Here is a 27098-nt window from a genome sequence, read left to right as displayed (position 1 = left end):
TTCAATACATAAGCATTCTCTAATAGCTATCCAATCTCTAACAGTGATTGTAATATTTAATAATGGAACCACTGGTCATGCAATTCTAAGCAGAAACATTGCCCAAAATGACGGAAATTCTGAAGGAGGTATTATACAAGGAACCAGAACTAATGTTATATTGATGTGCATAATGGCATTAATGGTTCGTAACGTCACAAAATGTCTATTCAAACTGACTTCAGTCTAAGTGAGCTTTGCGTCCACCACAAAGACTAATACTGAATGCAAGTAAAAATCTCAGAAGAAACAAACATTTAGCGTATATTTAGGTATTACACTGTTTTAACTACTGATAGTCATTTTACCACTTATACTGCTAGCAGAATTCAAAGGACAGGTAAATTTTAACTATATACCCCTTTCTATATATCTATTTATATTTATCCACAGCTATTTTTGAAGAGTAATGGTTTTCTAGCCATCCAAATTAAAGTTCCCTAAAGGACTACCTATTTCAAAAAGTGGGGACCAATTCTGCTTATCTGCCAAAACTCTATTATTTTTGGACTGTGGCTTCATACCTGTGCTGCTTTTTTGTAGGAGTCTCATTCTCTGTCATTTCTGGCATGGTTACAGTGATAGGAACCTACAAGGCATGAAAAGACATGTCAGACAGTCTAAAGGCATTCTAGTATCTGGGAGAAACTGATTAATAGCAATTTGGTTTGAATACCAAGATGCTAAAAAAATAAAAATGACATCATGAAAAAGCACTGGATTAGGTATTGTGGACAGGAAAAAAAGTATAAGAAGATAGGACAAAAAATATTATAACCAGCAGGTAGAGAACATGGTGAATGTCAAATGTGAGATATAGCCAGGAAGTGCTTGAGAACACTGGAGAAGAGAAAGATCATTACAGATTTGGAAATCAAGAAAAGCCTAAAAGGGGTACAGATTTGAGCAAGATCTGGAAAGACAGGTAAAACATACTTGAGTTGGGAGAATATGTTCTTTGCTCATGATACAAAATTGAAATCAATGGCTATTCTCTCTGAATGCAGAAAACCCAAAAGTGACAAGTGCACAATATATGCTATCCCACATATGGAAGCAACATCCATTCACTTACTCATTTGCTGGGCTTCTTTCATTTCAAACTGCTAGAAGTTTTAAACACTATCACTTGAGAATCATTAAAATCTGAGTTTGAGTATGAAAATTCTATTAATACTTAAAATACCATGATACTAAAGAATACATATATTATATGGAAATACACTCAAAAAGCCTGAAAGCAAATATATTACAATATTAAACACAGTTATATAAGCCCAGGAATATTATAAGTGATTTCCCTCTCTCTTCTGATTTTCAAGAATTTTGCAGTAACTTTAATGCCTCTAAATCCCAGGGATTGGCAATCTTTCAGAAGAGGCCTGTCAAGCTGGGCTACTGTTCTGATGCACTACAAGAGGCTGCAGGTGCAGTGTCCCATTTTCTCTCTGAAGGCAGAAAGAAGGAATTGGAGTCAGTGTGGGTTTACAATCTAGTTCTGCCATTTCCTGGTTGTGAGGTCCTGGGCAAGTTGTGTAACCTCTTGGAAACTCAGACATTTCATCTAGAAAGTGGATCATAATCACAGTATCAAGATCACTAGGTTGTTTCAAGAAAGAAAAGATGAAATAATATAAGGAAAGGACAACAGCATGGTGCCTAGTTGTAGTTAGGATTTAATCAATGTTAGCCACAGATATAAATGACCTGGACAACCACAATGATGTGGTCACTCACCTAGAGCCAGACATCCTGGAGTGTGAAGTCAAGTGGGCCTTAGGAAGCATTACTATGAACGAAGCTAGTAGAGGTGATAGAATTCCAGCTGAGGTATTTCAAATCCTAAAAGATGATGCTGTTAAAGTACTGCACTCAATATGCCAGCAAATTTGGAAAACTCAGCAATGGCCACAGAACTGGAAAAGGTTCAGCTTTCATTCCAATCCCAAAAAAGGGCAATGCCAAACAATGTTCAAACTACTGTACAACTGCGCTCATTTCACATGCTAGCAAGGTAATGCTCAAAATACTTCAAGTTAGGCTTCAGCAGTGTGTGAACCAAGAGCTTCCAGATGCACAAACTGAATTTAGAAAAGGCAGGGGAACCAGAGATCAAATTGCTAACATCAGATGAATCATAGAAAAAGCAAGAGAATTCCAGAAAAACATCTACTTCTGCTTCATTGACTATGCAAAAGCCCTTGACTGTGTGGATCACAACAAACTGTAGAAAATTCTTAAAGAGATAGGAATGCCAGACCACTTTACCTATTTCCTGAGTAAGTTATACATGAACCAAGAAGCAACAGTTAGAACCTTATATGGAACAACCGGTTCAAACTGGGAAAACAGTACGACAAGGCTGTATATTTTCACCCTACTTATTTAACTTCTACGCAGAGTACATCATGCAAAATGCCAGGCTAATGAATCACAAGCTAGAATTAAGACAGCTGGGAGAAATATCAATAACCTCACATATGCAGATGATATGACTCTAATTGCAGATAGCAAAGAGGACCTAAAGAACCTCTTGATGGGGGTAAAAGAGGAGAGTGAAAAAGCTGGCTTAAAACTCAACATACAGAAAACTAAGATCATGGCATCCAGTCCCATCATTGCATGGCAAATAAATGGGGAAAAGTGGAAACAGTGACAGACTTTATTTTCTTGGGCTCCAAAATCACTGTAGATGGTGACTGCAGCCTTGAAATTAAAAGATGCTTGCTCCTTGGAAGAAAAGCTATGACAAACCTAGACAGTGTATTTAAAAGCAGAGATATCACTTTGCTGAGAAAAGTCTGTTTAGTCAAAGCTATGGTTTTTCCAGTAGTCATGTACAGATGTGAGAGTTGGACCATAAAGAAGGCTGAAAGTCAAATAACTAATGCTTTCAAATTGTGTCCTGGAGAAGATTCTTGAGAGTCTCTTGGACAGCAAGGGGATCAAACCAGTCAAGCCTAAAAGAAATCAACCCTGAATGTTCATTGAAAGGACTGATGCTGAAGCTCCAATATTTTGGCCACATGATGTGAAAAGCTGATTCACTGGAAAAGGCCCTGATGCTGGGAAAGGTTGAGGGCAAGAGGAGAAGGGGACAACAGAGGATGAGATGTTCAGATAGCATCACGGAGTCGATGGACATGAGTTTGAGCAAACTCCAGGAGACAGTGAAGGACAGGGAAGCCTGGCTTGCTGCAGTCCATGGGGTCACAAAGAGTCAGACATGACTTAGTGACTGAACAACAGCAACAATGGATATTGATGATGTATTTCTGGTTAAGGCTTTAGCTCTAGAAAGGAGGGAGAAGAGTCCTGGGAAAGAAGTAGAAATAGATGCAGACAAGGTGCTGATAGAAAAGTACTGACTGAATCAGCCTGAGGAGAAACGTGTGCTGTAGATCTATTTCTGGCAGCTTATTTATCCCATTTTCTCCCTAACATTTATAAAGTCCAGATCAGCCTAAAAGCAAGTTCACATTACATAATGCGGGACACGTGAGTAAATCAATCAATCCCTGTCACCTTTCTCACCCAAGGGCTTGCAGAATCTCTTCACTTTTGATTCCTGGCTTCCAACGCCTCTCGTTTCTGATCCAAATCTATCATCTTCTGCCAGAAGATGGTCTATAAGTTATGTTTTCTTCTTACTACACAAGAGAAAAATGGGTGAATGTTTACATGTTTCCATTAGCAGCATGAATAAAACGAGGACTAGCAACCTAGGGTGGGCAGGCAGATTTTCCGTGGCTTACAGGGTGATCCTGAATTCTCTCCACCTCTTAAAAGTTAATGAACCTAGTTGCTTTCAAAAGTCACTTCCCAGTGGGTTATGCATGCTCCACCCCCACAAAAATGGTAGCACAGCAGCCATGGGACAGGCTCCAGGAGGTGAGTCTCTCCTTTCTTATGATGGCTACTGTCACTTGCTGTCAGCCTAGCTTTTACACTAATTGTCCTCAATTCTAAAATTATCTTTCCTTCAATCTCCTACTTCCCCATTCTCTCTTGTGAGAGTGACTGAAGACTTACTCAAGGACCTTCCACTAAAGGCATCAGGAAGACAGCTCTCATATCTGCACATTGTATGTGCTCTTAAAAAATGTCAACATGGGGAGAATTCTCTGATTGTCCAGAAGGTAGGACTTTCCTCGTCGTGGGCCTGGGTTCAATCCCTGCTCAAGGAACTAAGATCCCACAAACCCTGCAGCATGCCCTCCCCACCCTCACCCCCCCACCAAAAAAAGCGGGGGCTTCATCCTAGACAAATGAGAAGTGCTAAGAAGGACCACAGAATTGGTGCTTTTGAACTGCGGTGTTGGGAGAAGACTCTTGAGAGTCCTTTAACCTGCAAGGAGAGCTAACCAGTACATCCTAAAGGCAATCAGTTCTGAATATTCACTGGAAGGACTGATGCTGAAGCTGAAACTCCAATACTTTGGCCACCTAATGCAAAGAACTGACTTATTTGAAAAGACCCTGATGCTGGGAAAGATTGAAGGCAGGAGGAGAAGAGGACAACAGAGGCTGGATGGCATCACTGACTCAATGGACATGAGTTTGAGTGAACTCCAGGAGTTGGCGATAGACAGGGAGGCCTGGTGTGCTGCGGTTCATGGGGCTGCAAAGAGTCAGACACGACTGAGTGACTGAACTGAACTGAAGGAGGGCCCAGGAATCTATATTTCCAAAAAGGTCTCTTTGTGATTTTTCTTTTTCTTTTCTTCTTCTTTTTTTTTTTTTGTACAAAAGAAACTCTTTTTCACGGCTGCTGCTGCTAAGTCGCTTCAGTCGTGTCTGATTTTGTGCGACCCCACAGACGGAAGCCCACCAGGTTCCCACCCCTGGGATTCTCCAGGCAAGAACACTGGAATGGGTCAGTATTTCCTAAACATTCCTATTAATCCAAAGGTAACAGTTTAAAAATATAGGTTCTCAGCTCATCCCAGATGCACTGAATCTGTCTCAAAAGAAGGAATTCCGATCTCCAAGGTAGTAGCCTGAAATTTAATGCGTGCCCCCAGGTGGTTCTTATCAGGACATCTTGAAAGCACAGGCAGTTATTTTGGTGAAATTCAGGGAGCTGACCAATACTTTACTGTAGGAGAGATTGTTTGGGATGTGGTATGAGAGTTGACCAGATAATTTTACCTATAAACCAGTAAGGTCAGATTTGCCTCATACCCACATGAGTTGGCATTTGGTGATTAATATCACTGTTCCAGTTGTTCCCCTCAGGTTGTCCTTTTTTCAAACTTTTCAGATTGACGTTACAATTAAGATACATGAAGTAAAAGCGTTACTTTTTTTTAAACATCTAGGATCTTAAAGCAAATGACAATAGAGCCCTATCACATAAGTAGACACAATCAATATATTGCACTGAGGTGAAAGCCAGCAGTTTACTCAAAGAGGAATACAGCCTCAAATCAAAATCACCCAGCTTACCAAATGTCACTATAAATATCCATCTCAAAGCACATTTTAACCAACTCAATTAACCTAACTCAGTGCAAAATTACTTCCATGTCCAGTATCTCCTGATATTAAAATTGCATTCCTGACACTGAAAAAGAACATTTACTGGAACAAAGAACTATATAATATTGTCATGAATCCTTGTCCACTTATTACTCTACTAATAAGGAAACAGCATTTTTAATACAATATTTATATAACCAAATACAAATACACCCTTTAAAATACTTAAAGTATCATGAATTTTTAAAGAAAACTGTCAAAATGTTACATTAGTAATCTATGGATTATTATTTTTCATGGTAAGAAAGTTATTTCTGAAATTAGTCAAAGTTCGTGGTTCTCAAAGTGTGGCCTTCAGATCCCCTGCATCAAAAATCACATCTTTTTTCTTTTTTTTTTGATGTGGACCATTTGTAAAGTCTTTATTGAATTGGTTACAACACTGCCTCTGTTGTTTATATTCTGGTTTTTTGACTGTGACACTTGTGGGATCTCACCTCGCTGATCAGGAACTGAACCTGCACTCCCGGCACTGGAAGGCGAAGTTCTAACCACTGGGCCACCAGGGAAGTCCCCAAATCATATCTCTTTTCCCCATGAGGTAACTTTTTTCCCCAAGAAGAAAAGCTTGCATATTAGTAAAATGCACAAATTTTAGTATAATAATCAGTGAGTTTTGACAAATGCATATACCTGTGTGACACAAACCCTATCTAGGCGCAGAGCATTATTATCATCAGAGACAGTTCTCTCATGACCCTTCCTGTCAATCCCTTCCCCTACTCCCACAGAGGCAACCAGTGTTCTCATTTTTTTTTTCACCACAGAGATCTGAGAATTCTACTGTGGGAGGTGGGGGGCAGAAAGGGAACCTGGACCAGACTATAAAGGAATATTTTACACCTAATGAATGTGTTCAGATTGTATCTTAAGATCAGTGGTTCTTGAAGAGCAATCCACAGAAACTAGCCTAGCCCTGATATGAAGTAAAATGAAGTCCCCTAGTCTACAGTAAAATGGAAAAAAGGACAACGCAGTTAGGATTTTTTTCTTTTTTATTGATATATAACTTACATACAATAAGTCACTAATTTAAGTTCACCCTAATCACCTATTATTTATTTTCTCTCTCTCTTTTTTTTTTTTTTTTTTTGACTGTGCTGTGTGGCTTGCAGGATCTCAGTTTCCCAACCAGGGACTGAATCCAGGCCACAGCAGCAAAAGCCCAGAATCCTAAGCACTAGACCACCAGGAAATCCCTCATGTATTTTTATATAAGGATACAACCATATAACCACCACTTAGATCAATATATAGAACATTACCAGCATCTCAAAAGGCTCTTTCAAGGTCACTGCCACTTAATCCCCTGAAGTTTCTTTTAAAAATATATTTATATTCAAGGAAGAAGATATATATTCCAAAGAAGACATACAGATGACCAACAAGTGTATGAAAAGATGCTCAACATCATTAATCATCAGGTACATGCAAATCAAAACCACAAAGATATATTACTTCACACCTGTTAGAATGGCTGTTATCAAAAGTCAAAAGATAAGGTTTGGCAAGCATGTGAGAAAAGGGAATCCTTGGACACCATTGGTGAAAACATAAATTGGTACAGCCATTATGGAAAACAGCACAGAGGTTCCTCAAAAAATTAAAAATAGAACTACCATATGTTCCAGCAATCACACTTCTCAATGTATATCCAAAGGAAATAAGTCACTATCTCGAAGAAATATCTATACTCTAATTTACTGCAACATCATTCACAGTAGCAAAGATACGGAAACAACCTACGTGCCCACTAACAGGTGAATGGGTACAGAAAATACTGTACTATATGAATGTATTATTTCATATATCATATGTGATATATATACACTCATGCTCGGTCGTGTCTGACTCTCTGCAACACCTCAAGACTATAGCCCACCAGGCTCTTCTGTCCATGGAATTTTCCAGGCAAGAATACTGGAATGGGTTGATTGCTGTTACCTATTCCAGGGAATCTTCCCAACCCAGGGTTCTAAATCTTGTCACCTTCCCAACACAGGGATCTAAATCTTATCATTTGCATCTCCTGCATTGGCAGGTTGGAGAAGGCAATGGCACCCCACTCCAGTACTCTTGCCTGGAAAATCCCACGGACGGAGGAGCCTGGTAGGCTGCAGTCCATGGGGTCGCTAAGAGTCGGGCACGACTGAGCGACTTCACTTTTACTTTTCACTTTCATGCTTTGGAGAAGGAAATGGCAACCCACTCCAGTGTTCTTGCCTGGAGAATCCCAGGGATGGGGGAGCCTGGTGGGCTGCCGTCTATGGGGTCGCACAGAGTCGGACATGACTGAAGCGACTTAGCAGCAGCAGCAGCAGCAGCATTGGCAGGTAGGTTCTTTACCACGGTGCCACCTGGTAAGCCCGACACACACACACACACACACACATAAGGAAAGCCTGACGCACACATCTATAAGGAAAGCCTGACACACACATCTATAAGGAAAGCCTGACACACACATCTATATGGAAAGCCCCTCCCACAAACACACATTAATTGGCCTTAAAAAAAAAGGAAATCCTGATACTTGTAACAACATGGATCAGTCTGAAGGCCAATATGCTAAATGAAATAAGCCAGACACAGGCAAACACAGAGTGATCTCAGTTCAGTCGCTCAGTCATGTCTGACTCTTTGAGACCCCATGGACTGCAGCACACCAGGCCTCCCTGTCCATCACCAACTCCTGGAGTCCCCTCAAACTCATGTCCATTGAGTCAGTGACGCCATCCAACCATCTCATCCTCTGTCATCTCCTTCTCCTCCCACCTTCAATCTTTCCCAGCATCAGGGTCTTTTCAAGTGAATCAGCTCTTTGCATGAGGTGACCAAAGTATTGGAGTTTCAGCTTCAGCATCAGTCCTTCCAATGAATATTCAGGACTGATTTCCTTTAGGATGGACTGGCTGGCTCTCCTTGCAGTCCAAGGGACTCTCAAGAGTCTTCTCCAACACCACAGTTCAAAAGCATCAATTCTTCGGCGCTCAGCTTTCTTTATAGTCCAACTCTCACATCCATACATGACCACTGGAAAAACCATAGCCTTGACTAGATGGACCTTTGTCAACAAAGTAATGTCTCTTGTTTTTAATATGCTGTCTAGCTTGGTCATAACTTTTCTTCCAAGGAGTAAGCGTCCTTTAATTTCATGGCTACAGTCACTATCTGCAGTAATTTTGGAGCCCAAAGATATAAAATCTGCCACTGTTTCCACTGCTTCTCCATCTATTTGCCATGAAGTGATGGGACTGGATGCCATGATCTTTGTTTTCTGAATGCTGAGCTTTAAGCTAACATTTTCCCTCTCCTTTTTCACTTTCATCAAGAGGCTCATCAGTTCTTCTTCGCTTTCTGCCGTAAGGGTGGTGTCATCTGCATATGTGAGATTATTGATATTTCTGAGATTATTGATACTGATCTCACTTTTAGGTGGAAACTAAAAAGGTCAAACTCATAATAAGAGAGGGTAAAACTCTTGTTACCAGGGGTAGGGGCTAGGGGAAAATGGTGAAAGGGTACAAACATTCAGTTAAAAGATGAAAAGTTCTGAAGACCTAATGTACAGCACAGTGACTGTAGTTAATATAAAGTAATGTATATTTGAAATTTGCTAATAGAGAAAACCTTAATTGTTCTCACCACAAAAAGTAACTATGTGAGGTGATAGATGTGTTAATTAGCTTGATTGTGATAGTCGTTTCATGATGTATACAAATATCAAAGCATTATGTTGTACACCTTGGTGGTTGTGGTTTAGTCGCTAAATCGTGTCCGACTCTTGCGGCCCCGTGGACTGTAGCCCACCAGGCTCCTCTGTCCACGGGATTTACCAAGCAAGAATACTGAAGTGGATTGCCATTTCCTTCTCCAGGGGGTCTTCCAGACCCAGGAAGAGAACCCAGGTCTCCTGCATTGCAGGCAGATTCTTTACCAACTGATCTATGAGGGAAGTTCATTTATTTAAATATTTATTTACTTATTTATTTGGCTGATGGCTGGAATTTATTTGGCTGGTGTTTGGTGTACACCTTAACTACATATAGCTTTGTCAATCATACTTCAATAAAGCTGGAAAAAATGCATACATTCAGAAGTGTACACTTATTTCATATGTTGCTGGTATGAATGTAAAATGGTGTACTCACTTTGGAAAACGGTATGGCACTTCCTCAGTTAACACAGAGTTGCCTATAACCCAGCGATTCCACCTAGATATATATATCAAAGAGAGCTGAAAACACATGTGTACATGTGTTTTCAAAAATGTGTACATGTTTGTAGCAGCGATGTTCTTAACAGCTAAAGTGTTGGAACAAGAGAAATGTCCAAATGACAAATAAATAAAACGTGATATATCCACACAGTGGAATATTATTTGACAATATATTTGTCAATAAAAGGGCATGACAAATTATTTGACAATAAAAGGGCATGAAGTACTGATACATGCTACAACATGGGTGATCCTTTATATTATAAACATTATATTAAGTGAAAGAAGTCTGACACAAAAGGTCACATATTGTGACCTTCATATGTTCCATTTATAGGAAATGTCCATAACAGGCAAATCCATAGAGAAAGAAAGTATATTCGTGGTTGCCAGGGGCTAAAAAGGATGGGGAATGACTGCTAATGGTGGAGTGGGAGGGAGAGAAGGGGTCGGACTTTGGGGGATGATAAAATGTTCTAAAATTAGACTATGGTGATGGTTGCACAACTCCATAAATATACTAAAAACCACTAAATTACATTTTAAATGGTAAACTTCATGGTATGTCAGTTATATCTCAATCAAGATCTTAAAATTAAAAAAAAAAAAAGAAACTGTTAATAGAAGTCTCTTTGGGTAATCTGAAATTCTCTACCATTCATCCTTTTCAGCAGTTTGTACATCTGCTTTCTTTTAGCAGGTGACTTCAAATTCTACTTAGTTACCAGTCATCCCCAATTTTCCTAATATGGGAAAAATGTGAAACCACCACAAACAAGTACCAGCATTTAAGAGAAACTCAGTTTAACTGTTCAGTGGCAAGTTGTGTTTTCTTCCCACTGAGAAGCAAATTAGTGGTAAAAGTTAATTTAAATTGTGTCTTTAGATACGATGAAGAGAAAAACCCAATTCTAACCACAAAAATTTCAAACTGGAATTAAAGTGTCTTAATTGAAAATATTTTATGACACACTGCATGAACATTATTTGTCCATGAGTTGAGAAAAATCTTTTCAATCTCTGTGTTTGCTTCTGTTCTGCTACCATGGAATGCATTCCTAAACATTTTACAATTACTTAAAATGTCTGGACAAGTGGGTACATAGATATGCAGTTTTAAAATATGTTCCATTTCTTTATATGAGATCTATAATAAATCCATAGTCCTCTCCAATCAAAATGACTCATACTACTGAATACGATCCATGGAATTACAACACAATTAAGCATAAGTCCTGGTTTGGGTCACAGCCATTAAAATGTTAGGCCATGACAATGTTCTGTTCTGTTTTTCACTTAAAGTGGGCATTTTCCCATGTTGTTCAAAACTATGGTTACAGCATTTATGTTTAATATCTTGGATATATGTATTCTATCATCTTATTCATGCTTTGAGGCATCTTTGCCCTCTGTATTTTGCTATGTGAGCTATTATTTGTATTTATCACGTCCAGCATTTTAGATTAAGAAATTCCTACGTGGTCTACCTGATTCAACTCATTAAGTCTTTAAATCTGTATTAATAGTACAAAAATAGCACAGAGGTGGTTTTCATGCGCAAAAGAATCCTTCTATGCATGCGGTTGCAGCAGCTGCTTTCCATCTCAGTGGGAACTTGAGGAGCTGTTTATGAATGTGCTGTGTTGTCTTCTGCTTTGTGTAACTGTTATCAGAAATTCTAATTTCCTTTGCCATTAAAGAAATATTACAAAAAAAAAAAAGAAATATTACAATTTAACAATGTTTGTTGGCTCCTTCCTCCTCAACATCATGCTGTGTGCCATCAGTCATGGAGGTTTCATAAATGCCCACCTTGAGATGCTATGACATATGTAAGAATATGAAATAATGAAGTCCTGCTTTCACTGTGCACTTGAGTGAAACAACACTTCAAGAAAAAGAAATAAGCCAAGGGTATAGTAATTTGCTCAGCATAGTTTTTATTTTTTTATTTTTAAGCTACACTTGTAACCTGTTTGTATAAAAAAATAATTTTTGAGATATAATTGACATATAACATTAATTTCAGGTATAAACATAATGATTTGATATTTGTCTGTATTACAAGATGCTCACTACAAGTCTAATTAACATTCATCACCACACACAATCACAAAATGTTTTTCCTGTGATGAGAACTTTTAACATCTACTCTCTTAGCAGTTTCCAAATATTCAATACAGTATTATTTTAAAAATCATTTTTGAAGAGTCTAGAAATATATAAAGTTAAATGAAAAAGTTACTTAGCTCTACAACTGCACTCTTCAGGAATACCCACTGTAAACAGTTTGGCATTTTTTAGACCATTTCCTTGCTCTTGCCCATACAAAACTACAAAACTTCTGGCTCAGAAACTGTATCACAATTAAATTCAGAGAACTTCATGCTTTCAGGGTTTTTTTTTTTAATTCAGTTGCAAAAAATAATTCTTGCTCTTTGTAAAATTTTAAACAGCACAGATATATGTATATAAAGTACCAATGCCCTTATACTTTTAACAATCTGGTAATATCAATTCCAAATATTTTTCCTATGTGAGTGAGTGCAAGTTGCTCAGTCGTGTCCGACTCTTTGTGATTCATCTCTAAGCAAATACTTACGCATATATTAGTAACTGTTAAACTAAATGAGAAGGACAAATAAAATGCAAGCAGTATAAAACACCTTCCTGTCCCAGTTCAAATCTCTGTTGGTGGGTGATTCTACTCCTTGGATAAAAATTAGGGCAGATGCCATGACTTTACTGGTCACAACTACATAATAAAAATCGTCTAGTCATTTCTAGTTACAAAACAATCCACTGGGAATACATCAGTACAGTTCCTTTATTGTGAATAATGCCTCCCACCACACAATCTCTTGCACTCTGCTCACTCCCCAACTTCTGTCTCTGTCCTTACAGCTCCCATCTCTTTCGCTGAGGTGTCTCTGTCCTGTCTGGAAGGCCTGTGGCTCAGTGCCCAGACCAACTCCCTCCTGACATAATATGGACCCACATCTGGTTCACAGAAACACATAACTCTTTAATGCAACAACTCCTAGAAATTTACCTACAAGTATATTCATGTATGTGCCGGCAGATATTCATTCAAGGATATTCAAGTAGCAAAAGACAAGGAAAGGCTCATCAAAAGAAAACTGATTAAATATATCACAGGATCATATAGAACCACCTGAAATTGCCCATATTTCATACTTTCTGCCTCTAGAAACTGCAGTTTCAGGTGGTTCAACCTAATAGTTCCACCTGTACAATGCAGTTGTATGTACTGATAGTCAAATATATGAATTTATGTATTTGTATGTGCTATATCGTATCTCCCCCAAATTCACATGTTGAAGTCCTAATGGCCAATACTTCAGAATGTGACTGTATTTGAAAACAGGACCTTGAAAGAGGTAGTTAAGTTAAAATGGGGTCGTTAGGATAGACCCTCACCCAAGATGACTGGTGTCCTCACAAGACAAGGAAATTAGAACACAGACCACAAAGACATAGAGTTGACCACGTGAGGACACAGTGGGAAAGCAACCACCTCCAAGCCAAGAAGAGGCTTCAGAAAAAGGTAAACCTGCTGATACCTTGATTCTGGACTTTGAGCCTCAGGAACTTTAAGAAAATTAATTTTTCTTATTTAAGCCCTTCAGCCTAGGTATTTTGTTGTGGCAGCCCTAGCAAATTAATTAATTAATGTATGTATGTATTTACAAATAAACTTGTATATATGTTATCCTTAGGGATGGAGAGAAGAACATGTAAATGATGCACAGCTAGTCAATGATGCACAGAATTTCTCTGGAAGGACTGCACAAGGGAAATGGGAGATAGGATACATGGGATATTTCATATGCAATTTTAATTTTTGCCACATGTATGCATTATGAACTAATTTTTATCTTTCTAATAAATGCATTTAAGACTATAATATCTCCTCAAGGTACAACTTTGTCCATAGCCTGTAAATTTTGATATGTAGTGTTTTCAAGTTACTAATTCCTAAATAGTTTATATAGTTTCAGTTAAATTTTAAATAATTTTTTAAAATGCTATCCAAATAAGGTGTTAGTCGCTCAGTCAGGTCTGACTCTTTGCTATACTGAAAAACAAAAAGACAAAAAAATTACCTCTAACCACATCCCTTTTTCCAAGGAAGAAAATTAAAGTCCCCAGTACAACCTATTCATTCTACCCTCTACCAACTGGTAATCAATTTGACATCAATTTTCTTGATCTTTCTACAGGTGTACATTTACATATATATCTTATCATACGCACATAATTTTTTTATAAAAATTTAATCATGTTCTATGTCACTCTGAAATATGCTTTATTTTAATTTAGAAATACACTATGGACATCTTTTTAATTTAACTTACTCTTTTTAATACCTGCATAGCATTGTGTAGCATGGATGAGCTATCATTTATTTAGCTGTTACCCATTGATTAATACTCTTTATCCTTCTTCCTTTTTTATTTCTGGATTTTGTTTCACTTGGTTTGCTATTAAAAACAATGCTGACCAAAAAAAGGCTACAATCAACATCTTTTAAGTTTTTAAATTCAAAGCAACAAAAAAAAATTATTATTGCTTAACCTGCATCTCCTTGAGGACTAGTGAGGCTGAATATCATTTCACATGTTATGAATCATTTATATTTATTTTTCCAGAATTTGCTTGTTTTTATTATCTGGAATTTTCCTTCCTTATAATTTCAACTTTTATATCCTCTTCAAACTGAGTTAAAGTAAAAAGCTTTCCAAGGAGTTATATTTCTTCTTTTTTGGTTCTCCTTTTGTTAAGAGTGTGTGCGTGTGTGTGTGTGTGTGTGTGTGTGTGTGTGTATGTCTGTCTGTTTCCTTGCATTATGACTGGCAATAACTAATTTTTAATTTTCAGAATTTGAGATTTCCTGTGTAGCCCTGTTACATGACATATTTTTGTTATGTGTTAGATGAGTATTTGAGAAAAGTATGTATTTTTAGCTCCTTAGGTATATAAAGTTTTATCAATTATTTTTCAATTAAATGTTCGTTGTGTGGAATTAAACTTTGTCTGATAACAAATTATTATGCATTTTCTTCCATTCAACATTTGCCTGGAGTGTGTATGTGTTTATATTATTTTAATTTTTCTGCATTATTTTGTTCCTGTTTGTCTGAAATAACACAAATCTGAAGATTTGTTTCTATATAATTCAAGAGCCTTTAAAAAGAGAGAATATATTGCATTGCTATAATATTTTGCTTTTTTCTCTTCCCTCCTCCACTATCTTTTTACTTTTCCTTGGCTGATTTTTTTGTTTTTCTTCATTTTCCTCAATATCGTCTTTCCTTTTATATCTATTCTATTCATAAATACCCTTAACAATTTTAAGAAACATACTGTATGGACACTCGTTATACATTTTCTCCTGTTCGTTTCATGAACTTCCTCGATTTTCACTGAAGTATGTTCCCCTCCCCAGCCCAGTCATTGCACTTCAGTAGTAGGCCTTGGCAGGTCTTGGCAAATCTTTTTTTTTCTGACTCGAATGGTCTCCAACTGATCCAATCAAAGCAAAGCTCAGGACTTTCCTTTGATGAAGCAGGTAGTTATACTCTCACTCCTTCCACTATAAAGAAAAAGGATGTGATTCCAAATACTGCACTTGCAGACATCTTCCAAAAGAGGGAAGCCAGTCTGAGGATGAAATTTACACACAAAGAAAAGCAAAGCTTAGAGAATAAAGCCAACAGCAGAGGAATCACATATCGATAACTTAAGATATACTAGTACTGAATTTAAATATATTTTCTTCATATTAAAGAACAGTATCTATAGTCTCTTCTATCAATACAGAAGTTGTGACATTAATTCTTACCCACCAAATGTCCACCATCTTCCCTCTGACAAAGACTTAACTGAAATTGTGCAGAACTTTAGCTTAAGGTGTTAGTTCTGCTTCTAGATATGTATTTCATGTCTAACAACTTAAAATTTTCTTCTTTGTTCTTCTGTACCATATTTCAGAAGAATTCCTTAGGTCTCATCTTCCAGTTCATTAATTCATTCAATCTATTACAACCATGCTGCTGTTCAATGTGCTATTAAATTTTTTTATCACAGAAAATATGTTTTCAACTTCCAAAAACTTTCTTGTTCTTATTTCTCTTTTATAGCGCCCCATTGCTATTTTATGGAAACTATATTCCCTAAAATCTTTGAGGATGTTTTAAAACAACAAATATTATCTATTATGTTCAATTTGTTTCCCCCAAAATCAATTCCTCTGTTTGTTCAGTTTGGTGTCCCTCTTTCACCCTCTTGATTTTCCTTAAATATTTAGTGAGTCTCAGTTAACTGAACTGATTGCTAAAGTTGGTTTCCCCAGAAAAGTGGTTCTCAGCTCTGGATGCACTGTAGAAATCACCTTTAAATTTAAAAAATGACCTAGGTGATTTTAATGGTCATCCACCTCTTAGAACCACTGCTTTAATACGTGTGAATATCACTCTTCTCTGCATCATGAACCTGTATGCTGATAATGAGAGTTCTGCCTGTCAAGAGTGTCATACAGAGATGGAGGGGAGCAGCTAGGTGGGTAACTTGTGAAGAGAGGAGCACCACATTTCACAGTGGCAATTAGAAGTTCTCTGAGATATAATCCTGATTCTCTCTCTGGCCCTCAAGCCCGATGGGGATACACCTAATTTATATAAATAAGTTCTAGTAGGTTAGTCCAGAAGTAAACATTGTTATTAGCTATTCTAATTAGTCCTAATACAGTTACAAAATCTAGTAATTACCTTTTGACCGCTATTATCATCTGAATATTTGCATCCCCCCACCCCAACTCATATGTTGACCTCCTAATCCCTAAGGTGATGTCATTAAGAGGTGCAACCTTTAGAAGAATGAGACTGGTGCCCTTATGAAAGAAGGCCCAGAGAACTCGCTTGCCCCTTCCACCTTGTGAGGCTGCAGCAAGAAGGCAGTCTGAACCCGGAAAAAGGCCTTCACCAGAATCCAACCATGTTGGCACCCTGATCTGGACTCCCAGCCTCCAACATTGTGAGAAATGTTTCTGTTGTTTGTAAGTCATCCAGTCTACGGTATGTTGTTAAAACAACCAACATGGGCTAAGACAACCAACCTCAACTTTTCTGTCTCTGCGCTTTGGAGTTTTCCAGAATTGTATTGGGAAACTCACTTTTCTAGCTTTTCCCCCTTCAAGTCTATACTGGTTTGCTGACTTCTCAATGCTGTATGCTTTTATCATGAAACTGCTCCTATGTGCTTTTCATTTTTCATAAAGTCCTCAATGTTTCTGATCCTTAGATGACACCGTTCCCAGCTTTTCAACACTAATAAGGATGTGTTCTTTTTCTCCCATTTTTCTTATCCTTGGTGCTACTTAACTAGATTTTTTTTCATTATACAATAAAACATCCTTATATTAGACTACTCAAATCATTCTGAAGAATTTAAGTTGTAAAAGTAGTAGTCATCCCCACCAATTGTCCTCCTCAAATTTCTTGTTAACACTACTCAAGTAGTTACAGTAATGCTACTATATTTCCCTTCATAGTCTCTATGAAAGTGAATACTACTAAGTCGAGTCCGAACTCAAAGAGAGGGGAATAAATCTCCATCTCTTGGAGAAGACATATCTAAATACACGTTTTTCAGAATTCTTCTATGAAGGAGATTTCTCTCCTCTCTCTCAATTGTTTATTCAATCATTTACTTGTATCATTATGAACTCAGGATATTTATTTTATTCTTTGGGTCAAAATTTAATGCTATAGCTATTTTGTTGGTCAAACTGTTCAAACTTTGGCCATTGGGCACTCCAGTGTTCTTTTTCCATGCCCTTCCCCTTCCTCCTTTCCTGCTTTGTAGTACTTCCCTATTTTTTGGCACTGTATGATGCTCCAGACTCATCTTGTGACATACATCCTATTATTTTTCTGGAGAGCCCTGATTAATATAGTGGATAATCAAGGAGTAAGCTGATAAAGGAATGAGTGACAGGGATAAAGTACAGGAACTTTTTAAAGCCCCTCAAATGCTTCTGAGACACAGCCACTGTAGTCAGTAACACAGATGCTCTCAAGGCCCCGATACTTTTCACCTCATGTTAATGAATGAATGGTAGAGGGTAATGAGACTACCCTTTGATTTCAGACCAAGGATCATATCTCAAAGTTGACATTCACTAGCTATTTGGTTTTTAAAATAAGTATTCAAGGGACTTCCTTGGTCCGGTGGTTAAGACTTCGTCCTTCCACTGCAGGGGGCACAGGTTGGATCCCTGGTGGGGTAACAAAGATCCCATGTGCTTTGTAGTGCAGCCAAAAAAAAAAAAAAGAGAGAAAAATTTAAGACTTCCCTGGTGGCCCAGTGGGTAAGACTCCATGATCCCAATGCAGGGGGCCACGGTTCGATCCCTGGTCAGGGAACTGGATCCCACAAGCCACAACTAAGAGTTGGTATGCTGCAACTAAAGATACCACATGCCACAACTATGATCCAGCGAAGCCAAAGAAATAAAAATTTAAATATGTAAAAATTAGTATTCATTGAAGTCTTAGCACCCTCAATTTAAAACTGGCAGATTATCACAAATCCCTCAAAGAACTGTTAAGAGTTTACATGATAACACGTGGAATGGATCAAGCAAAGTAATCTGGTACAGAGCAAGAGATCAAGACACCTTAATTGCCTTTCTTCCATTTTCCCCCTAATTCACTGGGAAGATAAAGGTCATCTGGTTCAAGTTCCTTAACTAGATCCTACATTTATCGTAACAGACCTCAATCTACACATCTGTCCGTTCAGCTTACCAGAGCATCCTAAAGCTAACTCCATCATCTGTGGAGAGAGATTCCATACTTCTTTCCTCTTTAGTAGTATCACTTTAGTTCAGTTCAGTTCAGTTCAGTCGCTCAGTTGTGTCCGACTCTTTGCGACCCCATGAATTGCAGCACGCCAAGCCTGCCTGTCCATCACCAACTCCTGGAGTTCACTCAAACTCATATCCATCAAGTCGGTGATGCCATCCAGCCATCTCATCCTCTGTCGTCCCCTTCTCGTCCTGCCCCCAGTCCCTCCCAGCATCAGAGTCTTTTCTAATGAGTCAACTCTTAGCATGAGGTGGCCAAAGTACTGGAGTTTCAGCTTTAGCATCAGTACTTCCAAAGAACACCCAGGACTGATCTCCTTTAGAATGTACTGGTTGGATCTCCTTGCAGTCCAAGGGACTCTCAAGAGTCTTCTCCAACACCACAGTTCAAAAGCATCAATTCTTCAGTGCTTAGCTTTCTTCACAGTCCAACTCTCACATCCATATATGACCACTGGAAAAACTACAGCCTTGACTACACGGACCTTTATTGGCAAAGTAATGTCTCTGCTTTTGAATATGCTATCTAGGTTGGTCATAACTTTCCTTCCAAGGAGTAAGTGTCTTTTAATTTCATGGCTGCAGTCACCATCTGCAGTGATTTTGGAGCCCCCAAAAATCAAGTCTGACACTGTTTCCACTGTTTCCCTAACTATTTGCCATGAAGTGATGGGACCAGATGCCATGATCTTCATTTTCTGAATGTTGAGCTTTAAGCCAACATTCACTCTCCTCTTCCATCAAGAGGCTTTTTAGTTCCTCTTCACTTTCTGCCATAAGGGTGGTATCATCTGCATATCTGAGGTTACTGATATTTCTCCTGGCAATCTTGATTCCAGCTTGTGCTTCTTCCAGTCCAGTGTTTCTCATGATGTACTCTGCACAGAAGTTCAATAAGCAGGGTGACAATATACAGCCTTGACGAACTCCTTTTCCTATTTGGAACCAATCTGTTGTTCCATGTCCAGTTCTAACTGTTGCTTCCTGACCTGCCTACAGGTTTCTCAAGAGACAGGTCAGGTGGTCTGGTATTCCCATCTCTTGAAGAATTTTCCACAGTCTATTGTGATCCACACAGTCAAAGGCTTTGGCATAGTCAATAAAGCAGAAATAGATGTTTTTCTGGAACTCTCTTGCTTTTTCCATGATCCAGCGGATGTTGCCAATTTGATCTCTGGTTCCTCTGCCTTTTTTAAAACCAGTTTGAACATCTGGAAGTTCACAGTTCACGTATTGTTGAAGCCTGGCTTGGAGAATTTTGAGCATTACTTTACTAGCGTGTGAGATAAGTGCAACTGTGTGGTAGCTTGAGCATTCTTTGGCATTGCCTTTCTTTGGGATTGGAATGAAAACTGACCTTTTTTCCAGTCCTGTGGCCATTGCTGAGTTTTCCAAATTTGCTGGCATATTGAGTGCAGCACTTTCACGGCATCATCTTCCAGGATTTGAAATAGCTCAACTTTAGTACTATATTCCCTCCTTAACCATTTCTCTCTTGCTTCTTCATATTAAACAAGCATTTACTGCTTTTTCTATTTATCATTCTGTTTCTCTCCTCCTATTTCTATGAAACTACTCAGCTTTCTTTCACTGGCCAATCTCTTCTAAACTCCATGGTGGTATGCCTTCTGACTGCTCCTGCCCATCAAAACTACTTTCTTAGAGGTCAGGGACTATTTTTCAACAAGCCAGAGGCCTTCTCCTCTCTGCAGGATATGAGGTTGTTGACCTCTCCTTTTGCTTGAAATTCTCTCTCCCACACTGTTTTCCTCTCTCCAATTATGCATCATCTTTCTCTAACATGAATCCTGTCTTTCTCTCATTTTGACTTCCAAGGATGAATGTTTTTTCCTATTTGCTTTTTCCCTACAAAGTTTCAATTTCTTTCTGTATAAAAGCTGCTATGTTTTTATAGTACAGCTAACATTTCAATTCTGATCTTCTTATTCCAAATCTTTGGTTAGGCAAAACACTCTTCAGAACAATTTATTTCGAAGCAATAAACCAGAGTCTGTTTGCAACATGTCAAAATGGCCTTGCCTCTTAAGAGAACTACTTCCAATCTCCATTTTATCAACACCACCAAAATTTTAACCTGCTTTAAAGCCCAAAATGACCTTCAGATCTTCTCACTGAATCCTATCAATTTGTTTACAATGTTCATCTCCTAATGTTTGTTACCGGGGTAGAGTAGTCTCCATTTTACACAGGTCTGGGACTTAACGGTCTTTTGCTCCCAGTCTTTCCCTATCCTTCAGTGGTTTTATACTCCAATGTCTCTGTTGCACTGCAACCCATCATGTGCCTGCCTCTCCTGCTCGAGAGTTGACAGTACCATTTCCCCATATCTACTGCATCAAATCCAAACTCTTGGGTCCTGCCTTTCCTGACCCTACTTCACACTGCCATCTTTTCTGGCCAGGCTTGCTCATCCACATCTCCTAGTATAAAACACAGAGGAGCAGGGTTATACATTTGATCACGTCATCAACTCTTCCCTCCTCCCCACTTCACATAGGTTCTTCCCTGTGCTCCTTACCAGTTAGTTTACTTTTTGCTAAGTTTATACTATTTTCCCACTGGCATAACCTCTCCGTTTTACTCTGCTTATCCAAACCGGATTAACTCTTTAAAGCTCAGTGAAATCTGTCTTCTTCTATAAAACCTTCCCTAATATTTCCAGCTAACATTTCACCTTCTACCTTTATTCTGGACTCTATCACTCCCACTTCTTAGCAATCTTGTTACAAAAATATATCTTATCTTTCATATATTATTAATCTCTCCTTCTTTACTAGTGCTTTAACATTAAATACATTCATTCTTTCCCATTTAAAAGTTTTTAAAATTCTTTTTTATCTTTCTGACCTTGCCACAGATTCTAGGTATTCCTATTCTTTTCTCCCTCCTCACCATCAGGCTCCTTGAACAAGCAGTTTATACTCAGGGTCCCTTCTTCCTCACTTGCTATTTGCTCTTCAACTCCCTGTTATCTGGCTTTTATTCCAAAAACTGTTTACATCAAGCTCACACATCAAGACCTCCACATGGCCAAATCCTATGAACTCTGTAGGAAATGTCTTCTTTGGTGCCTTCTGGCAATACCACCTCGCTTGTCCTTTGGAGAGCTTCTCTGTCTCGCTACTGAGATCTGATATGACTATTAAAAGTGGGTTCACCCCTGGGATGGGCATGGGGCTGACCAACAGGAGTGCAAGGAGGGCAACTGGCTGAGGCTGAGTTAGCCCCATAGGCCCATGTGATCCTAGAAGCTGCTTCCTCTGGTCTTCCCAAGGCTTCATTATTTGACTTTCCTTCCACTTCTGTGTGCTTACCCAGTATCTATCCATAAATCCCCCTTTTCCACTTAAGTTAGCCAAAAGCAATTTCTGTTGCTCACAACCAAACAGAAATTTATACTGCAACTGAAGTAGAGGTAGAAGTGGTACCTCTCATGGTTACAGGCTTCCCTGGTGGCTCATAGGTTAAAAGCGTCTGCCTGCAATGCAGGAGATGGGTTCGATCCCTGGGTCGGGAAGATCCCCTGGAGAATGAAATGGCAACCCACTCCAGTATTCTTGCCTGGAGAATCCCACGGACGGAGGAGCCTGGTGGGCTACAGTCCATGGGGTCGCAAAGAGTCGGACATGACTGAGCAACTTCACTTTAACTTTCTCATGGTTACACTACAAATTTCTTCTCCCTGTCCCCTTCACTATGGATATCTGCTGCTCAAGAAATTATAGTAGCTAAAGGGAGAATGTTTTTGCCAAGGGACCCAATAATGGCTTCATTAATTTGGAGGGAAGACTGTCTGAGGCTCCTCGTGCAGCCAGCTAATAGACAAAAGGGAAGTCACAAGGAGCACAGGTGGGAACTGACTGACCCTGGAGGTACCGCTTTTCACTAACACTGGCAGCGAAGTCACCACGCTACTGCCACATCACACAGACAAGGTCTGTGAGGGCTCAGATCTCTCAGGAAGAAGAGTTTGCAAACCACACGTGTCTGACTCAAAGTCCATGCCCTTTAACATACCACTTTTCCACCACCACAATCTACTTGCAGCTCCTTAATCAAGAAAAGCCCTCTCTCATTTCCATGCCTTTGTACCTGTCACTCCACAAAGTGTTAAGAGGAAATACACTCTATATTTTTATTGGGTATTCCCAGTAGATTATACACTTCTAAATGGTAGAAACCAAAGCTTCCACATTTGTATCCTTAACAATTAGTACTCAGTATGGGGGTGATAAATGTCGATTGAAAGAATATCTGGTCTTTCTCTTAATTTTCCATGGTATTCATCACTGCAACATCAATTTTGCGTACATATTTTAAATTAGCTAATGAATACTGTGTTCAGTCCCTTATTTGATATGATGTTCCCCAATCCTCCCAATAAGTCTAAAAACGTCTTAAGAGCTGAGTCCAGACCATTTACTACTTTTATATTCTCTTTAATACCTAAGAGTATTGGGCACATGGTAAACACTCAATAAATACTTCATGAACTGAATTAAAAACCCAGTATTAGCACATTAATAGGAACAACTTATCATCCCCTACTGATCTAATTAAAAGATCTGGCCTTCTAAAGTAGTGCAATTGTACCCATATGGAAAACTTAATGAGAAAAAGAAAAATTATCTAATTGGACAGTTAACAGCTTTTCTTTTAGCATTACACAAATATTTTATGGATAACAAGAGTCAACTTCCAGAGTTCAAAGACTCAAAGTATATATCTCCACGCATATTGGAAGGAAGATTATATGTTTAAGGGATCCATCATAACCACAATTACTTAAATTCCATTAATCCTTAACAAATCCATAATAGTAGTATAGGACATAAAGAATATTTAATGGTGAAATCAATTAATGCCAAATCAACCTATGCTAAAGATGCATATGGCTATCTTCACATAATATATAACACAACAGTCATTTACTCATTTAACAAACATTTTTTGAATGCCTACTAATAATTAGTGCTACTTTAGGTCCCAAAAGTACAAAGATGAGAGAACACAGTTGCTATGTTGGTGGGGTTCTATCTCTACCATGTTGCAATGGTATGCAAGAATACAGTGTGAATTATACCCTCTGGAGCCCTCAATGTGGGTGCTCCAGGGGTAGCAGGCTCATAGAGAAGGTGGATAAACACATACTCAGGGGCAATGTGATTGGTGTTAACAGAGAAATAAGTACAAGCTGTTATTGGGACCACAGAAGAGAAAAAATCAACTTACTGAAGAAGTCAGGAAAAGACATGGAAGAAACTGACATACATGAATTCTGATGTGAATTAAGGTGTGAGGAAGGTACCAACACAGAAACATTCAGAATGGAATCAAACCGGAAACTACGGCTGCAAGCTGCATTGGGGAGGTTTCAAAGCAAATCAATCTGACTCAAAGCAAACTGCTGTAGAAGAGCAAACAATAAAACACTCCTTGTCATCAAGTTTAAGAATAATGAAACACAAACACAAAAGAAGTTTAACTACCAGATGATATAAGCATAAAGGGAGTCTCTTAATCAATATGTGGCTGAAAAGTTCAAAGGGAGCCAATCACTAAAGAATTAGAGAGGGCTGTCCAGGAAAACCTTCATTAAAGTAGAGTCAGAACTACGGTCACTGGAGAGGGAGCTCAGGGGGGCATCCCTACGCTGAGAAAGACCAACATCACTAACAAAAGCCAGGATCTGAACCGCTGATGTGTGGGACCACTAGGAGGCTCATGTTGGGAAGCAGTGGGGGGAAAGCTGGACAAGTGAGTGCAGGCTTGATTTAGAAGAGCCTACAGCACAAGTTTATTAGATTGGACACTTTTTAGACACATAGTAGTTCTCAACCCTTAATGCTAAATGGAAACACCTGGGGCCCTTTAAAGACTACACCTATGGCTGAGGTTCACCCCATGTCAAAAGTAAGAGAATCTCTGACACAAGCAGCCTGGGTATTAAAATGTAAAAGCACATAAAATGATTCTACTATACAGTCCAGACTGAGAACCACTGGGTCAGAGGGTAGAAAGGTAAGGCATGACAGATATGGTTAAGACCCAAGTTGGAAGCTTCCCTGGTGGTCCAGGGGTTAAGAATCCACCTGCCAGTGCAGGGAACATAGGTTTGATCTCTGGTCTGGGAAGACCCCACACGCCTCGGAGGAACTAAGCCAACGCACCCCAGAGCCCACGCTCTGCAACAAGAGAAGCCATCACAATGAGAAGCCCAGGCACCCCAGCAAAGAGTAGCCCCCCACTAGCCACAACTAGAGTAAGTCTGTGCGCAATGAAGACCTACCACAGCTAAAAAATAAAATAAATAAATAAATCTTTAAAAAAAAAAAAAAAAAAAGACCCAAGTTTGATTCAGTCCCTGTTTATAAGCTACAGTTTCGAGCTGACTGCCTGTTGAAGCTTATCTAATGAGTTAAACGTTCTGTTTTCTTAGAGCTTCTTTTCTCTTGTTGACAATACTAAACTCTGAAAAAAGCCCATCAATTTCTCTTACCTGACTGTTTCACTGACTGCACCATCGGCAACTTTAGAATTTTATTTCCACGTTGTCCCACAGACAACTAACTTAGAAAGTAATTATTCCAGGGACTTCCCTGGCGGTCCAGTGGTTGACTCCACACATCCAATGCAAGGGGCATGAGTCTGACCCCTGGTTGGGGTTGGGGAACTAGGATCCCACATACTACGCGGAACATTAAAAAAAAAAAAAAGAATTTTAAGTAATTATTTCAATCCTATGCTGCCCTTAAATCGCTACAATGGGGTGCTTTTATACTAAGGAATGTTCTGGGCTGCAGGCTTGTCTGGACTTTATAAAACGTTTAAATATATAGAGAATGTAATACCTGTGTATAAAAAAACTCATACTGCTTAGATTAGAGCAAAATATGAGAGTAAGTTCTTCTTTACACTGTTCCTGAGACCAGGTACTTTTCCTGGTTTCAGAAGTGCAATGATTACAAGGTATTTTGCTTATTTTGTAACAAATACTTTTAAAGTACTTCATTTAAAAAGGAGAAACAATAAATGTATCCCATATAGCTACTCTGTACTATATTAAATATGTGTGCTGTGTAGGAGGAAAAAGTCAAGGTGATTAGAGTGTGTGCCAGCCTGTTGATCCTTCAAAAAGCAGGTTTGCTTTTTCGCTTGCTTGGTTTTTTTAAGAAAAAGCAAAGGTACAAATATGCTTCAGAATCCATGTTACTCACAGAAATGTTTATTCAAGAAATCTGTACTTTGTTAATAAGTAAGCAACTGTCCTTTTTTATGCAAACTTAAGTTAACCACAATTGTCTAGTGTGGTGTTAGGTCAATATATCTACTACTGGCAGTAAAAATTGCATGAGAACGGAAGTTTAAAGTCTATAGCTGGGATCATACATATAGGTTTATGTTTAGGTTTATAGTTAATAAATCCGAAGGATCATACTCCAATGTAACAGGGAGGCGGGGGGGGGGGGTGGGGGGAAGGGGGCCGTGAGTTTGGGAGAACCGCTCCAATTCAGAACGGAAAAGAAAGGCTTCTAAAAAGACCTGCAAGCCTAACTCTACTACATAGAAGTGAGAGTTAAAAAGCAAGTCACATGAGTCTGACCACTGGGTCTGAAGGAAATTCGGAAGGCAAGGAAAGAAGAGAGAATGAAGGAGACAGAAAAAGGTGAAGGAGGCGGGCAAAGGCCATCCAGTGTGAACCTGGATGCCCAGTTCTTTATGCACCCGGGGCAGCGTGGAGCCCTTCTCGCCCCGCGCGCATCTGGGGGCCGGGGCGCAGCGCGAGCCCCCCACGGGCCTGGCACCAGAGGGCGCGGGGCGCCGAGAGGTCGGGCAGAAGAGGGGTGCGCGCGCCTTCCATGCTCGCGGCCCCCAGGTTCCGCAAGCAGGGGTCCCCAGGAAGAAGACACACTCTGCGTAGCCCTAGCCTCCGGGACCTGGGAAGGGGTGGGTGGAGCAGAGCCCGGAGCCGCCCCCCGGAGCCGCCCCCGCAGCCCCGGCCCCCGCCCCGCGCCCCGGCTGTCAGCGGCCCCCTCCCTCAGTCACTCACCCGCGGGCTGCGTGGTCTCGGCCGCGGCGGCGGCGGCAGCGGCGACCCCAGCCTGGGTCATGATCCCAAGCGGGTTCCGCAGGGGTGTCCGACCGCCCGGGCCAATCTCTCCGTCCGCGGCCGCCGCCTGCTTCTCTGGGGCTGGGGGAGCGCGGGCCCAGGCCCTCCTCTCCCCCCGCCCCCGCCGCCTCTTCTAGCGGCCACCGCCGCCACTGCGAGCCCGAGCCCTCAAGGCCGGAGACCCGGCGGCAGCGCGGCCTCAACTTTCCCAGCCCCCCTCCCCCCGCCCCTCCCCGGCCCTCCCCGCCCCTCCCGCGGCCGCCGCTTGGCTAGCGAAC

General features: G+C 39.8%; 1 protein-coding gene across 3 annotated transcripts in view; it reads right to left on the bottom strand.

Annotated features, from left to right (window-relative positions):
- Positions 1–27091, bottom strand: part of USF3 (upstream transcription factor family member 3) — a 52872-nt gene extending 25781 nt beyond the window's left edge. Inside the window, exons 1-3 of one of the 3 annotated variants that reach the window (XM_086405768.1) lie at positions 26761–27091; positions 3574–3689; positions 564–628 (exon numbers count right to left, since the gene is read on the bottom strand). In XM_086405768.1, coding sequence (XP_086261894.1) covers positions 564–610 — 47 coding nt within the window. In that variant the 5' untranslated portion in view covers positions 611–628; positions 3574–3689; positions 26761–27091. Of the gene's footprint in view, positions 1–563; positions 629–3564; positions 3690–26760 lie in introns of all 3 variants that reach the window. The other 2 variants (XM_086405783.1, XM_086405776.1) reach the window with 2 other exon arrangements.
- Positions 27092–27098: the final 7 nt, after the last annotated feature.

The sequence above is a fragment of the Bos grunniens genome, chromosome 1 (assembly GCF_055505025.1).
Source record: "Bos grunniens cultivar Pamir isolate PY7600 chromosome 1, Bosgru_T2T1.0, whole genome shotgun sequence".
In the NCBI taxonomy this organism is placed as follows: Eukaryota; Metazoa; Chordata; class Mammalia; order Artiodactyla; family Bovidae; genus Bos; species Bos grunniens.
This window is presented reverse-complemented; position numbering and strand designations above follow the sequence as displayed.